This window comes from Erythrolamprus reginae, chromosome 1, assembly GCF_031021105.1.
Source record: "Erythrolamprus reginae isolate rEryReg1 chromosome 1, rEryReg1.hap1, whole genome shotgun sequence".
Classification (NCBI taxonomy): domain Eukaryota; kingdom Metazoa; phylum Chordata; class Lepidosauria; order Squamata; family Dipsadidae; genus Erythrolamprus; species Erythrolamprus reginae.
In genome coordinates, this window is record NC_091950.1 from 25,787,673 (window position 1) to 25,804,926 (window position 17,254).

General features: G+C 42.4%; 1 protein-coding gene across 2 annotated transcripts in view; it reads right to left on the minus strand.

Moving 5' to 3' along the window:
- Positions 1–17,254, minus strand: part of SSBP4 (single stranded DNA binding protein 4) — a 97,324-nt gene that overhangs the window by 24,472 nt on the left and 55,598 nt on the right. For both annotated transcript variants that reach the window (XM_070747590.1, XM_070747598.1), the window contains exons 5-6: positions 4,163–4,252; positions 825–908 (exon numbers count right to left, since the gene is read on the minus strand). In XM_070747590.1, coding sequence (XP_070603691.1) covers positions 825–908; positions 4,163–4,252 — 174 coding nt within the window. The remainder of the gene's footprint in view (positions 1–824; positions 909–4,162; positions 4,253–17,254) is intronic.

Sequence of the window (17,254 nt, forward strand, 5' to 3'; positions counted from 1 at the left end):
GTGCCCTTCCACGCATGCGTAGATGGTGGAGTTTCCCCGCCGGGCAGAGGCTTCCCTGGGTCTTCCCCCTCTTGCCCCGTAAGACCCCAGCGGCGGTGGGCTGGAGCGAGAGCTTGGGGCACCCTAGCTCCACTTCCCAGCTGGGAAGCGGAGCCGGCAACAGCGTGGGCGGGCGGGCGGCGCGCGCGAGCTTGGGGCAGCCTAGCTCCGCTCCCCAGCTGGGAGCGAAGCTGGGATGTTCCCAAGCGCGCGCGCTTTCCCCAGCAACGCGCGCGCGGTAGGGACTCCCTAGATCCGCTTCCCAGCTGGGGAGCGAAGCTGGGATGTTCCCAAGCGCGCGCGCTTTCCCCAGCAACGCGTGCGCGGTGGGGACTCCCTAGATCCGCTTCCCAGCTGGGGAGCGAAGCTGGGATGTTCCCAAGCGCGCGCGCTTTCCCCAGCAACGCGCGCGCGGTGGGGACTCCCTAGATCCGCTCCCCAGCTGGGGAGCGAAGCTGGGATGTTCCCAAGCGAGCGGGCACCCAGGGAAGCCGTTGCGCGAGCAACGGGGTGGGCGGGCGAAGGGCGGGCGGCAGTAGAAGCAAAAACACCATCTGCGCAAGCGCAGATGGTGTTTTTACTTCCGCACCGCTACTTCGCTAAAAATCGATCATCGCGTGGGGTCCTGGAACGGAACCCTCGCGATGATCGAGGGTTCACTGTATACCCACTAAAACCCTCATTGTGTATTGGACAAAATAAATAAATAAAATAAAATAAACTGCGCTAAAAACTGAGAGACTGGGAGTTCCAGTTCTATGAGAGTTGCCTTTCTCTGGTCTTACCTGATTATGGGGTCCCATCATTGCCGCATTGGGATTGTGCATGGGAGCTTGAGAATGTAGGGATGGCTGGGAGCCGGGGGGTCCCTTAGGGAAGAAGCAGAAATGCAATTATGGGGAGATGGCTATGGCTTATTGCTCAAGACTTCTCCTGTTCCACAGTAATTTTGCATAAACCCAAGTGTGGTGAACAACAAAGGGAAAACTATTAGGGATTACTCCCTAATGCAGATTTTCTCAACCTCAGCTTCTTAAAGAGGTGTGGCCTTAAGCTCCCAAAATTCACCAGCTAGCATGGCTGGCTGGGGAATCCTGGGAGTTGAGGTCCGCTATTTGCCAATGACTCTAAAGTGTGCAATAGGGTTGATATTCTTGGAGGCGTCTGTAATATGACAAATGATTTAGCTTTACTAGATAAGTGGTCAAAGCAATGGAAACTGCAGTTTAATATTTCCAAATGTAAAATAATGCACTTGGGCAAAAGGAATCCTCAATCTGAGTATTGTATTGGCAGTTCTGTGTTAGCAAAAACATCAGAAGAAAAGGATTTAGGGGTAGTGATTTCTGACAGTCTCAAAATGGGTGAACAGTGCAGTCAGGTGGTAGGGAAAGCAAGTAGAATGCTTGGCTGTATAGCTAGAGGTTTAACAAGCAGGAAGAGGGAGATTATGATCCTGCTGTATAGAGCACTGGTGAGACCACATTTGGAGTACTGTGTTCAGTTGTCACGTACAAAAAGATATTGATAAAATTGAACGGGTCCAAAGACGGGGTACAAAAATGGTGGAAGGTTGTAAGCATAAAACTTATCAGGAAAGACTTCATGAGCTCAATCTGTATAGTGTGGAGGACAGAAGGAAACGGGGGGGGGGGGCGGCATTATTGAAACATTTAAATATGTTAAAGGGTTAAATAAGGTTCAGGAGAGAAATGTTTTTAATAGAAAAGTGAGCACAAGAACAAGGGGACACAATCTGAGGTTAGTTGGGGGAAAGAGTAGAAGTAATGTGAGAAAATATTATTTTACTGAAAGAGTAGGAGATGCTTGGAACAAACTTCCAGCAGACGTGGTTGTTAAATCCATGGTAACTGAATTTAAACATGCCTGGGATAAACATATATCCATCCTAAGATAAAAATACAGGCAATAGTATAAGGGCAGACTAGATGGACCATGAGGTCTTTTTCTGCCGTCAATCTTCTATGTTTCTTTGTTTCCATGTACAGTATCTTAAAACCGCCAAAGTTGAGAAATGCTGCCCCAATTATATGGGGATCCATTAGCAAATGAACTTCTGTTACACATGGTGTCCCGGGGGAAAGCATTTTGGAATTCCATGATATTTCTCTGACATTTTCCTGTAACTTGCAATCTAGTTAAGGCGAGGTTGTGGATGATGTCATACCAAACGGTTAAGCCGTGGAGAAATACTGGTAGCTGAGGAAGCAAGTTGTTGCCACAGTTATGCTCATTTTTGCTTGACTCTGCCAGGCAGTGCGAACCGTTTTTGTTTTAAATTATTTTTCCCTGAATTTTCCCTACAATTTTATTTATTCCATATTTATTCCATAATTTTCACAAATTCCCTGATATTTCCCGAACCGCTGATTTCCCTGATAATTCCATGATTTCCCTGTTTTCCAGGTTTGCTGGACACCCTGGTTACAAGATGCAAGAAGAATTGTATCTTGAAACACAGATCTTACTCTTGTTTCTCTCAATGGAGACCTACCAGGACTTCCAGTCTTATAACTATAGGTTACCACTGTTCAAACCTGAGCTACACATTTTCTCTTCCATTGGTTATATCTTATCTCTTCCTCTATTTAGAGCAGTGTTTCCCAACCTTGGCAACTTGAAGATATCTGGACTTCAACTCCCAGAATTCCCCAGCCAGCATTCGCTGGCTGTGGAATTCTGGGAGTTGAAGTCCAAATATGGCCTTCTCCGGGTCCCGTCAACTAAACAATGTCGTTTGGCGGGACCCAGGGGAAGAGCCCTCTCTGCGGCTCCGACCCTTTGGAACTAACTCCCCCCAGATATCAGAGTTGCCCCCACCCTCCTAGCCTTTCGTAAGCTCCTTAAAACCCACCTCTGTCGTCAGGCATGGGGGAATTGATACTTTCCCTCCCCCTAGGATTATAAAATTTATGCATGGTATGCTAGTATGTATGATTGGTTTCTAAATTGGGGTTTTAAATTAACTTAAATATTAGATTTGTTTACATTGTATTATTATTGCTGTGAGCTGCCCCGAGTCTGCGGAGAGGGGCGGCATACAAATCTGATAAATAAATAAATAAATATCTTCAAGTTGCCAAGGTTGGGAAACACTGATTTAGAGGCACAAGAAGGCCCTGCTAATTACAGAGTTCATCTCACGCAGTATCATTTTTAAGGTAGATAGTCCTTGACATACGACAACTGGGACCAGAATTTCTAATGCACGAGTGTCAAACTCAATCATATCACGTGATGTAGCATGTGGCGCAGCAGGTAGAGTGCGGTACTGCAGGCCACTGAAGCTGACTTGTAGATCTGAAGGTCAGCGGTTCAAATCTCATCACCGGCTCAAGGTTGACTCAGCCTTCCATCCTTACGAGGTGGGTAAAATGAGGACCCGGATTGTGGGGGCAATAGCCTAGCTCTGTCAAAAAAGTGCTATTGCTAACATGTTGTAAGCCGCGCTGAGTCTAAGGAGAAGGGCGGCATAAAAATTAAATAAATAAATAAATAAATAAAATGACATTTTTTTTGCCTTTGTGGAGTCGGGGTGTGACGCATCCGGCCCGCCAGTTTGATAGCCCTCTTCTAATGCCAAGCAAGGCAGTTTCTAAGTGATGCAAAGGCCCGATTTGATGGCCTTTTTTTTTTTTTGCAATAGCTGTTAAATGAATTACTACTGTTACTAAGTCAATCCTGTGGTCATTAAGCACAACTGTTGCAAAGCATATTCTGGTCCCGGTCCCCCCACTAACTTCGCTTGTCACAAGCAGAGTATAATCACATGACCTTGGGATGCCTCAAATGTTGTAAATACATGCCAGTTGTCAAAGGTCCAAATTCTGATCCCCCAAGGGGAGGCTGTGACAGTCGTAAGTGCGAGGACTGGTTGCAAGTCACTATTTTTCAGCGCCACCATAACTGTGAATGGTCCCTAAATGAATGGTTGTTAAGTCCAGGATTACTTATAAGGCGGATGTTCCCCGCCAAATTTCTGACAGCTTCAAAGGTAGACTGCTTTTGAGTATGGAGCTCTACCAAGGCAAAGGCAAGTTTTGCAAAACTCTTAAGGGTTCAGCAGTGGCCCCTTCCCCCAATATCAAAGTCTATTGCCCACCTGAAAAAAGCCCGACAACATAGGCCCGCTGGGCATGGCATCACTGGGTGGCAGATTGGCCATCACAGGACTAGTCGTAGCTGCAGAGCTCTGTGGAGAGAAGGGAAGAGGTTAGACTGACGGACTCCCATGTTCAGACTCTAGAAAGAGTGCAGAGAAGAGCAACAAAGATGATTAGGGGACTGGAGGCTAAAACATTTGAAGGATGGTTGCAGGAACTGGGCATGGCTAGATTAATGAAAAGAAGGACAAGGGGAGACATGATAGCAGTGTTCCAATATCTCAGGGTTTGCCACAACGAAGAGGGAGGCAAACTATCCACCAAAGCACCTGAGGGTAGAACAAGAAGTAACGGGTGGAAACTAAACAAGGAGAGAAGCAACTTAGAACTAAGGAGAAATCCCCTGACAGTTAGAACAATTAATCCAGGGAACAGCTTGCCTGCAGATGTTATGAAACCTCCAACACAGGATGTTTTTAAGAAGATGTTGGATAACCATCTGTCTGAAATAGTGTAGCATTCCCTGCCTAAGCAGGGGGTTGGACTAGAAGACCTCCAAGGTTCCTTCCAACTCTGTTGTTGTTGTTGTTGTTGCTATTGTTGTTGTTATTATTATTATTATTACTACAGTATTATTATTATTATTATTATTATTATTATTATTATTATTATTATTATTATTATTCTGCCTAGCACATCGGGGGCCAGCACAACCAGCCTCTCATAGAAACATAGAAGATTGACAGCAGGAAAAGACCCCATGGTCCATCTAGTCTGCCCTTATACTATTGCCTGTATTTTTATCTTAGGATGGATCTATGTTTATCCCAGGCATGTTTAAATTCAGTTACTGTGGATTTACCAACCACATCGCCTGGAAGTTTGTTCCAAGCATCTATTACTCTTTCAGTCAAATAATATTTTCTCACGTTACTTCTAATCTTTCCCCCAACTAACCTCAGATTGTGCCCCCTTGTTCTTGTGTTCACTTTCCTATTAAAAACACTTCCCTCCTGAACCTTATTTAATCCTTTAACACAGTGATTTTCAACCTTTTTTGAGCCGCGGCACATATTTTTACATTTACGAAACCCTGGGGCACATTGAGCAGGTGAGGGGGGCGGCTAAAAAAAGTTTGGACCAAAAAATCCTCACTCTCTCTCTTCCTCCCCTTCACTCTATTTCTTTCTCCCTCCCTCTTTCTCTCCCTTCCTTCCTCTTTCTTTCTCTCTCTCTCCATCCCTCTTTCTTTCTCTTCCTTGTTTCCTCTCTTTTTTGCTCTCTTTCTCCCTCCCTCCCTCCCTCTATGTCTTTCTCTCTCTCTCTCTCCTTCCTGCCCTCTCTTTCTCTCTCTCTCTTTCTCTCTCTTGTTTTCTCTCTTTCTCTTGTTCTCTTTCTAGCTCTCTCACGCTCTTTCTCTCTCTCTCTTTCTCTCCCTCTTGCTTTCTTTCTCTCTTGCTTTCTCTCTCTCTTGCTTTCTTTCTCTCTTTTTTTCTCTCTCTCTTGCTTTTTTTCTCTCTGAGCTTCACGGCACACCTGACCATGTCTCGCGGCACACTAGTGTGCCACGGCACACTGGTTGAAAAACACTGCTTTAACATATTTAAACGTTTCGATCATGTCCCCCCTTTCCCTTCTGTCCTCCAGGCTATACAGATTGAGTTCATGAAGTTTTTCCTGATACGTTTTATGCTTAAGACCTTCCACCATTTTTGTAGCCTGTCTTTGGTCCCATTCAATTTTATTGATATAATAATAATAATTTATTAGATTTGTATGCCGCCCCTCTCTGCAGACTCGGGGCGATATCTTTTTGTAGGTGAGGTCTCCAGAACTGAGCAGAGTATTCCAAATGTGGTCTCACCAGCGCTCTATACAGCAGGATCACAAACTCCCTCTTCCTGCTTGTTATACCTCTAGCTATGCAGCCAAGCATCCTACTTGCTTTCCCTACCGCCTGACTGCAGTGTTCACCCACTCAGTCCTCTCCAGCAGGACTGAGTCTTGGGAGGCAGAGGGAAAAAAAAAACCCTGCAAAGAGTGAGGCCTGGAAGTTATTTTTATTATTATTTATTTATTTATTTATTTTGTCCAATACACAATGAGGGTTTTAGTGGGTATATATCTATATACACATAGTAAAATACATGATGACGGTTATAGAGGAGATACTCATAGTAAAATATACCTAAGAAATAATAGAGAAGAAGGTATAGTAATAGAACATATCAATGAAAGAACAGAAGAAGACATATAGGAATAGAAGAAAGGTATAGGAGATATAGGAGAGCAATAGGACAGGGGACGGAAGGCACTCTAGTGCACTTGTACTCGCCCCTTACTGACCTCTTAGGAATCTGGATAGGTCAACCGTAGATAATCTAAGGGTAAAGTGTTGGGGGTTTGGGGATGACACTGTGGAGTCCGGTAATGAGTTCCACGCTTCGACAACTCGGTTACTGAAGTCATATTTTTTTACAGTCAAGTTTGGAGCGGTTAATATTAAGTTTAAATCTGTTGTGTGCTCTTGTGTTGTTGTGGTTGAAGCTGAAGTAGTCGCCGACAGGCAGGACGTTGCAGCATATGATCTTGTGGGCAATACTTAGACCTTGTTTAAGGCGTCTTAGTTCTAAACTTTCTGAGACCCGCGGCAGCCAGAGCTGAGATTTGTGCTCTGCAGAGTGAGCGAAGGGCCGAGCTGTATTTTCTGATTCAAGGCAGGCATTCATTGAGAGCCAACTTGGCTCCAGGGGGAGCTGTTAAGACGGCAGGAATTTTCTGCCTTTTTCTTTTTTTTCTTTTTCTTCCCAGCCTGGCCCCCTCACGCATTGTCTCCACTCCAAGTGGTTTTAATTTAGAGGGAGGGGTGGTGGTGAAGGACTGCAGCCTCCCCCCGCAACCTCCACCGGAGGCCAGCTAGAACACAATATTCAACACTGCTGCTGTTGCTTCGAAAGGCAGGCCGAGAAGAGGGGATTTTTTCTTTTTTTTGCTCCCCGCTGCCATTTCCAAATAATTTAGTGCTTCCTCCAAGCTGGGGAGGTTGGGATTGGCTTAGCGAAGAAGGAAAAACCAAGTCAGAGTTCAAAATAGCGCTTGGCTGCCTTCCCTGCCCCACAGCTGTACAACCTATCCCTTATATGAGGAAGGGAAGGAGGGGAAAAAAAGAGGAAGGGACAGGCACAATCTTTGGCAGGGAATGTGGACTCGGGCAAAGAGAAAACGGACAAGTCTGCAACCTGGTGCCCTTCAGACACTACAAACACCCTCCTCCACCCGATGCCAGCCAACATGGCCTCGTTAACTGGAAAAACCCCAAATAGGCCAAACTGGAGAAGGCAGGCAAACAGAGAACAATTCTCCCCGGAGGAATTTCGTACGTGGAGCTCTGCGTCATTGGACTTAAAAGAGTTCTTCCCCTTCCAAAGGTTTTAATCCTTTTATAATCCCCCCTTCATGGACAGAATGACCTCCTAGAGGATTTTGGGAGTCTGTCGTCTTTCAGAGTCTGGAAAGGCCTCGTAGGCAGTCTCACAAAATGGCTGCCTTTAAAGCTGATATTACTAAATCCCTGAAATGCCCCCGCCTGCCTGCTGGACCAAATAATACTTGGGAAAAAATTCTACCAAATGTTTTTGCTAGGGTCTATATACCAAATACTATTAAATCTTTCCGGTTATTTTAATGAGTTGCTGAAATAACTACCATATTTTTCGAAGTATAAGACGCACCTTTTTCCTCCCGAAAAGAGGCTGATAATTTGGGCGCGTCTTATACTCGGGCCTAACTAGCTGCTAACGATCTTCATAGAGTATTTTCATATTAGATTTCTTCATGTTAGTACTTGTTTACTGTGAGCCGCCCTGAGTCCTAGAAGAAGGGCGGCATAGAAATCTGATTAATAAATAATAATAATAATAATAATAATAATAATAATAATAATAAAAAAAAATCTGTTTCTGAGGTATTTTTTTAAATATAGGGCAGCGTTATTCTTTTCATAATGTGTGTTGGCTATGCTGCAGTGGGTTGAATGGTCGTCCACTTTTTGATAAGCCTACATGAGGCATGATAGCTGAGTGGTTAAAAATGTATTTATTTATTCTCCCGCACGAATCCCAGCGACCGGTTAGGTCCCACAGAGTGGGGCCTTCTCCGGGTCCTGTCGACTAAACAATGTCGTCTGGCGGGACCCAGGGGAAGAGCCTTCTCTGTGGTGGCTCCGACCCTCTGGAACCAGCTCCCCCCAGAGATTAGGATTGCCTCCACCCTCCTTGCCTTTCGGAAACTGCTTAAAACCCACCTCTGCCGTCAGGCATGGGGGAATTGAAACATCTCCCCCTTGCCCATGTAGTTTCTGTGTATGATTCGATTGTGTGCTTGTTTTTTATATATTGGGGCTTCTTTTGGATTTATTAACCTAAAACTGTAATTTAGATTGCTAAATATTAGATTTGTTACTATGTATTGTTTTTACCATTGTTGTGAGCCACCCCGAGTCTACGGAGAGGGGCGGCATATAAATCCAATAAATCTAATCTAATCTAATCTAATCTAATCTAATCTATTTATTCATTCATTCATTCAGTCAGTCAGTCAAGTACATATTGGAGGTATGTAAATATATAATAATATTCATATACATGATACTAGTAATAAGAAAATAAAATAAGGAGAAACATTAAATATAATAATATTCGTATGCATGGTACTAATAGAAAAAAAAAAAAAAGAAACATTAGGACAGGGGACGGAAGGCACGCTGGTGCACTTATGCACGCAAAAATCACCCACTTTACCCAATACTGACTGAGGCTCAAAGGCAAATGATTCAGGCAATACATTAAAACTGGCGTGAGAGAACAGAGTCGAAAAATATCGTATCACAGAAGGCTCTTGAACATTGGGTGCTATCTAACAAAATGAAATCCAATGGTAAGGTTCTAAATTTAGGCAAGAAAAACAAAATGCACAGGTACAGTGTATGTGGTACATTGCTCAACACTAGCAACTGTGGGAGGGATCTGGGAGTCCTAGTGGACAACCATTTAAATAGGAGCCAGCAGTGTGCAGCAGCTGCCAAAAAAGCCAATACAGTTTTCTAGGTTGCATTAACAGAGTGTTAATACCACTTTACAAGGCCTTGGTAAGGCCACACTTGGAATACTGCATTCAATTTTGGTCGCCACGATGCAAAAAGGATGGTGAGGCTCTAGAAAAAGTGACAAGAAGAGCAACAAAGATGATTAGGGGACTAGAGGCTGAAACATATGAAGAATGGTTGCAAGAACTGGGCATGGCTAGTTTAATGAAAAGAAGGACCAGGGGAGACATGATAGCAGTGTTCCAATATCTCAGGGGTTGCCACAAAGAAGAGGGAGTCAAAACTCTTCTCCAAAGCACCTGAGGGTAGAACAAGAAGCAATGGGTGGAAACTAAACCAGGAGAGAAGCAACTTAGAACTAAGGAGAAATTTCCAAACAGTTAGAACAATTAATCAGTGGAACAGCTTGCCTCCAGAAGTTGTGAATGCTCCAACTCTGGAAGTTTTAAAGAAGATGTTAGATATCCATCTGTCTGAAGTAGTGTAGGGTTTCCCTGCCTAAGCAGGGGGTTGTACCAGAAGACCTTTAAGGTGCCTTCCAACACTGTTGTTGTTATTATTATTATTACTTATTTGTCCCCAGAAAAAAAAAACCAACTCGCCAGATCCATTTCTGAAAGGATAAGCTGTCAGTCAGCATGTCCACTGGAAAAGAGGTGTCAAAAATTCAAGATGGCGGCCATAACAAAACCCCACCAGTTTTTTACTTCTATGTATGCACCATTTTGACTTTTTTGCCCCCTCTCCTCCACAGACATTCATGCTGGCAATATTCAGATAAATAATCAATCTGGAAGCCCAGCAGAAAAAATACAATATAAATCTTTCTTTCTCTCTTAAGATTTTAGTTACATAGAAACATAGAAAACTGACGGCAGAAAAAGACCTCATGGTCCATCTAGTCTGCCCTTATACTATTTCCTGTATTTTATCTTAGGATGGATATATGTCTATCCCAGGCATGTTTAAATTCAGTTACTGTGGATTTACCAAACACGTCTGCTGGAAGTTTGTTCCAAGCATCTACTACTCTTTCAGTGAAATAATATTTTCTCACGTTACTTCTAATCTTTCCCCCAACTAACTTCAGATTGTGTCCCTTTGTTCTTGTGTTCACTTTCCTATTAAAAACACTTCCCTCCTGAACCTTATTTAACCCTTTAACATATTTAAATGTTTCAATCACGTCCCCCCATTCCCTTCGGTCCTCCAGGCTATACAGATTGAGTTCATGAAGTCTTTCCTGATACGTTTTATGCTTAAGACCTTCCACCATTTTTGTAGCCCGTCTTTGGACCCGTTCAATTTTATCAATATCTTTTTGTAGGTGAGGTCTCCAGAACTGAACACAGTATTCCAAATGTGGTCTCACTAGCGCTCTATATAAAGGGATCACAATCTCCCTCTTCCTGCTTGTTATACCTCTAGCTATGCAGCCAAGCAAGAAAGTTCAGCTTAACTAAGGCTTTATTTTGAGGCAGATAAACATATAGGCTATTTGGCTACCCATACATGATGAGCTTGCTTTCCTGGCCTTAAATGGTTTTACATGAAACCATGTTTGCTTAATCACACTTGCTGAATATATCAAATGATTTCAGTTCGTAAATCATGCTATGCCACAGGGATGTATCAACCACAATAATTAGTCTACGTCTACCAATTCAGAAATGGAGAACGTTTTCTGGTATTTAGGTAACACTCTATGTGCTTGAATGTGTTTTAAGCATGTGTGCTTAAAACATAAAATGGTCAGAATATTTGTGAGGCTTGTTCCAAATCTTCTAAGATTACATAAAAAGGCTTTCGGGGGCCAGAATGCATCTCTGCTCATATTATCACAATGTGGTGGCTATACAGCAAAGCAAAGACATACTGGAACAAGGTGCAAATTTGGTTAGAAGAAATACTAGGAAGAAATATTGAAAAAAAACCCCCAGAACTATTTCTATTAGGAAATTGTATCTAATTTTGCATATAATAACAAAGTTAATAGCAAAGTTAATATATGCGCAGTACTGGAAAAAAGAAAATACATTCACCGATGATGAGTTAATAGAAAAAGTAACAGCAGGTGCGGAAATGGATAGACTAACAATGGAAATGAAAGACAAGGATTAGATGGACTATTATAAAATTTGGGATAAATTTTATCAATGCCTAGAAAAGAAAAACAGCCAAAAAAACAGTCAGTTTGGAAAAAGAGAAAGGGAAAGGAGGATCAGTAAAAATTAACAGAAATGAGGGATGTTTATGTAAGATCTGGGAGTCTGCGGAGAGGGGCGGCATACAAATTTGATTAATAAATAAATAAAAATAAATAAATAAAGAACTATTAATAATGGAATGTAAATAATAAGAATAGTGCATATTATGGAAATATCATTAGACAGAATAAGTTTCAGGATGGTCACGAAGTATCCAATGCTTTTAAATGTTTGTTTTTTGTGGTTATGTATGTTTATGTATGTATGTGTGTGTATGTATATATATATGTATATAGATGAGGCTGAGTGTGTCTATTCAAAGCCTCCCAATGAACTTTAAAACAGTGCAGATTTAAAACCTGTTTTTTCCTATTTGTCATCCAGCATCATATCCTTTATATTAGGGGTCTACAATCTTGGCACTGCTGGCTGGGGAATTCTGGGAATTGAAGTCCATAAGTTTTAGAGTTGCCAAGATTGGAGACCCCTGCTTTGTATCATACTTAATGTATACTGCTACCTTTTCCCCACATTAATACAGGTAGTCCTTGACCTATGACCACAATTGAGCCCCAAATTTCGGATGCCGAGATAGTTGTCAAGTGAGTTTTGCACCCATTTTACCATCTTTATTGACATAGTTGTTAAACCAATCGCTGCAGTTATTAAGTTAGTGACAAGAATTGTTAAGAGAATCCTTCTTCACCATTGATTTGTTTCTCTGAAGATTGCAAATGGTGATCGCAAGACCCCGGGAGACTGCAACCATCAAAATTATGAGCAAGTTTATTTTATTTATTTATTTATTAGATTTGTATGCCGCCCCTCTCTGCAGACTCGGGGTGGCTAACAACAATAGGTTGCCAAGCATTTGAATTTTGATCACCTTGAGATGATGCAAGGGTTGTGCCGGGTCTGCTTAGCTTAGAATTTAGGAAAATAAAACTCAGAGTCCATTTTGAACTTCAAAGGTCACTTGTACTAAATCAGAAGTGAATGCAACCAAAAAAAGGAAGGAGGAAAAAAGGGCAAGAGATGCCTATTATAAAGTAACCCCAACACCCCCCCTTGGCCAGTCCACCCAATCCAAAATGTCCATAAGCATCAAGTGGGTGCATCTTCACTGGCGTGTCACGCTTCTGGAATGCACAGCCATTAACTTTGAGTTGGTGATAAGCAGGCCTGCTCTGCGCATCTCTGCCAGCCTGCAACTTCCCTGTCCTTTTCCCTTTCTCATACGAAATCAAAACTCCCATGGACTCCTCCAGCATTCTTCCCCCCTAAAATCCTGAATGCCGCCCCTCACCCCCGTTTCTTTATGGCAGCCAATGCAGTGAAGATATGAAGAATATTGCAGAGAGGCTGACAGGTTGTAAGTGTGAAAAATTGTCATAAGTTACTTTTTTTTCCAATGCCACTGTAAGTTTGAACATCACTAAATGAATTATTAAGTTATACGAGGAAAGGTTGCAGGAACTGGGCATGGATAGTCTAGTGAAGAGGAGGTCAGGGGGGATGGACATGATAGCAGTTTTCAAATATTTGAGGGGCTGCCACAGAGAGGAGGGGGGGTCACATTAATTTCCAAAGCACCAGAGGGCCAGACAAGGAGCAATGGATGGAAAGTGACCAAGGAGAGATTCAACCTGGAAATAAGGAAGAACTTTCTGATGGTGAGAGCGATCAACCAGTGGAACGGCTTAAAAATAATAATATTAACAAGAAGAACAACAACAATTATCAAATTTTAATGCAACAGGAGGACAGAATGGTTAAATAATAATAATAACAACAACAACAACAACAACAACAACAACAACAGAGTTGGAAGGGACCTTGAAGGTCTTCTAGTCCAACCCCCTGCTTAGGAAGGAAACCCTACACTACTTCAGACAGATGGTTATCCGACATCTCCTTAAAAACTTCCAGTGTTAGAGCAATTCACAACTTCTGGAAGCAAGCTGTTCCACTTGATCAACCATTCTGACCGTCAGGAAATTTCTCCTTAGTTCTAAGTTACTTCTGTCCTTATTTAGTTTCCACCGTTCATGTTTTAGCCTCCAGTCCCCTAATAATCTTTGCCGCTCTTCTCTGCACTTTTTCTAGAGTCTCAATATCCTTGTTGTATCGTGGCGACCAAAACTGAATGCAGTATTCCAAGTGTGGCTTCCCAGCAGAGGTTGTGAATGCCCCAACACTTTCAAAAAAAGACGGGACCGCCATCTGTCTAGGGCAGAGGTAGGCAAAGTTGGCTCTTCTGTGACATGTGGACTTCAACTCCCAGAATTCCCGAGCTAGCATGATTGGCTCAGGAACTCTGGGAGTTGAAGTCCACAAGCCATAGAAGAGCCAACTTTGCCTACCCCTGGTCTAGGGTGATGTAGGGTCTCCTGCTCGAGCAAGGGGGTTGGACTAGATGACCTTCAAGGTTCCCTTCCAACACTAATAATAAATAAATAAAAATTAAAACAATAAAAGTCAAGGACTACCTGTTATACGTAGCTAGGCTGGACGGATAAGCTGGGGAACTCTGCCACCCATTGTACTTTACGGCCGTGCGGGTTGTTGAGGACGGGAGGGTGGGTGGATTTCCATCACTGAACATTAATCATTTGCTATGCCGAGAGCTCCTGCAGGGCTCCCTGAAATATTGATATAAGTGGCACAGGGCCAGTTTGTGGGCAACATCTAGGACAGTTAACCCCTGCTGGCCTGTGGGCAGAGAGAGCGGTGGGCAAGGCCAAGGGCTGCTGGCCTCAGCATGTGTCAGAAGAAAGGTGGTCCAAAAAGAATGCGGTTCCCATGGAAACAGACAGGGAGGAGAGCTGGATGTGTGGTACAGCACCGCGTGGCCACCTAGCAAGGGAAACAGCAGAAGCAAACGCCGCATGACTCCTCTTAGGCAATTTCTCGCTCACAAAGGATCCAAAGCATATTCTCCAGGGGAGCAATGGGAAAAGAGGGGGGGTACGCACACACACACACCCAGAGTAGATGGAATAACAGGAGAAGGGTTTGGGCTTAGAAAATTAAAATGTAATTTTTCTTTTACCCTTCCTTCCTCTCTCTCTCTTTCTCTCTCTCTCTCCATCCCTTCCCCCAATTTTATAGACAAATTAAACCGAATCTGAATGCAAGCATATTTTGGTGCATTTTTATTTCCGTTTTTCTCATTTCCTACTAACTGAATCAAAATGTTATACCTTAATGAATCCAATTATGGATTGAAATAAATAAATAATTGGATCTTGCTCAATTCTCTGGTTTTGCCAGTGTCTGTTTATCTTCTAAGTCTTGGGGGCTAAACCTGTGTTTAATAATGTATTTAATAATGCCTGCTTAGCCTAGCTTCTAATTAGAGGCTGTTCTGTTCTTTTTTTTGTTCTTCCTCACATACAGGCTATTATAGAAGAGCTGAACATCGACAATGAAATTACTGCATTTCACTCTCGATAGAGAGGAAACAACTCTCTTATGCTGGCACTCTAGTAGTCAGTCCTTTCCTTGACTGAAATCTTATATGTAAAAATCAAAGTACAGTGGTACCTCTACTTAAGAACTTATTTTGTTCTGTGACCAGGTTCTTAAGTAGAAAAGTTTGTAAGTAGAAGCAATTTTTCCCATAGGAATCAATGTAAAAGCAAATAATGTGTGCAAACCCATTAGGAAAGAAATAAAAGCTTGGAATTTGGATGGGAGGAGGAGGAAGAAGAGGAGGAGGAGGACAGTCGCTGCCGAAGGAGGAAGGTGAGGTGAGGGGAATAAAAAAAAATCCAAAATTTTAAGGCTTAAAAAAAAAGAAGAGGGACTCAGGCGGCGAGGAGGGGCTCGCGCCTCCCATACACCCGGCGCGAGGCTGCCTTCCATACATTGCGCCAGAGAAAGAAACCCAGGGGGAATGGCAGGAAACTGGCCGGGCCTTTGTGCCGGTCTCAAATTTCCTGGGAAATTTTTCCGGGCTCGGGTTCTTAAGTAGAAAATGGTTCTTAAGAAGAGGCAAAAAAATCTTGAACATCCGGTTCTTATCTAGAAAAGTTCTTAAGTAGAGGCATTCTTAGGTAGAGGTTCCACTGTAGCTTTTAGACTACAATTTAAAACAGTTGTGTCCAACCCACAGTCCATGGGCTACATGTAACCCTGGACATACATGCAACCCTGGACAGTTAGTAATAGATAAAAACTGGAGGTAGTTTGTTATTTGTGTACATTACCTATATTATGTATTTTACATGTGACTCAAGACAACTCCTTTTCATTCAGTGTGGCTCAGACAAGCGAAAAGGTTGCATGTTCATGATTTAAAAGCTTTCCAAAAAGGAGGCAGAAAGATTGAAAAACCTCACAGGCATGTTATATCTAGCTATATTTTATTTTATTTTTTATTTTTTATTTTTTATCTATCTATCTATCTGTCTATCTATCTATCTATCTATCTATCTATCTATCTATCTATCTATCTATCTATCTATCTACCTACCTACCTACCTACCTACCTACCTACCTATTAGATTTGTATGCCGCCCCTCTCCGAAGACTCGGGGCGGCTAACAACAATAAAGAAAACAATGTAACAAAATCTAAAAAACCCCAATTTAAGAGGCCAATCATACAAACAAGCATACCATGTATAAATTCTATAAGCCTAGGGGGAAGGGAAAAATTTCAATTATACTATTTAGTAACATGGAGGTTCAATCTGATATAATAAATAACAGCCACTCATATACCACCTGGCCCATGAATAGGGCACAATAGGACAGCCTACCTCTATTAGTTATTTTTTAATAATTGGTATTTAGACTTTCTCAATCCTAGGAAGAAGGCAATGGCAAAGCATTTTTGAAATCTTGCCAAGAAAACTGCGAAGATTTGTCCGTGACTTCTGGCAAGTCAAGGATGACTCGAGGGCATGGCTGCTCGCATATTCACTCATGCGCGCACACTCACATAGTAGACTACCTCTGAATATGAATTTTTTAATTAATTCTAATATTGACTACATTAAATAACGGCTAATCAACAGAAGTAGAATTACTTCTTTAACTTAAAACAGGATTTCCTAATTTTGGCAACTTTCAGATACGTGGATTTCAACTCTCAGAATTCCCCAGGCCAGTGTTTCCCAACTTTGGCAACTTGAAGGTATCTGGACTTCAACTCCCAGAATTCCCCAGCCAGCAAATGCTGGCTGGGGAATTTTGGGAGTTGAAGTCCAGATATCTTCAAGTTGCCAAGGTTGGGAAACACTGCCCCAGGCAATCATATCTGGGTTGGGAATTCTGGGAATTCCGTGTCTTTGAGAGGCCAAGATTGGGAAACCCTGACTTCAAGACTTTCAAAAATTGCTTTTGCTAAGACCTGCTACAAGTGGCCGAAAAACAATGGGGTGATTAATCCAGAAATCTCTATAAAAGATTTATAGGTAGATTTGAGAACAGGCGCCATGCATTTTCTACCCAAGTTATTGGGTAGAATTATGGATTCTGGGTATGCTCAGAGGCACCCTAGTTTTCTAAATACAATTTGCCAGCGGTTATATAAAAGCATCTGGAGTTTTCATTTATATTGTTTATGAAATACTGGCATTTAATAGAAACATAGAATATTGACGGCAGAGAAAGACCTCATGGTCCACCTAGTCTGTCCTTATACTAATTCCTGTACTTTATCTTAGGATGGATATATGTTTATTCCAGGCATGTTTAAATTCAGTTACTGTGGATTTACCAACCACGTCTGCTGGAAGTTTGTTCCAAGCATCTGCTACTCTTTTAGTAAAA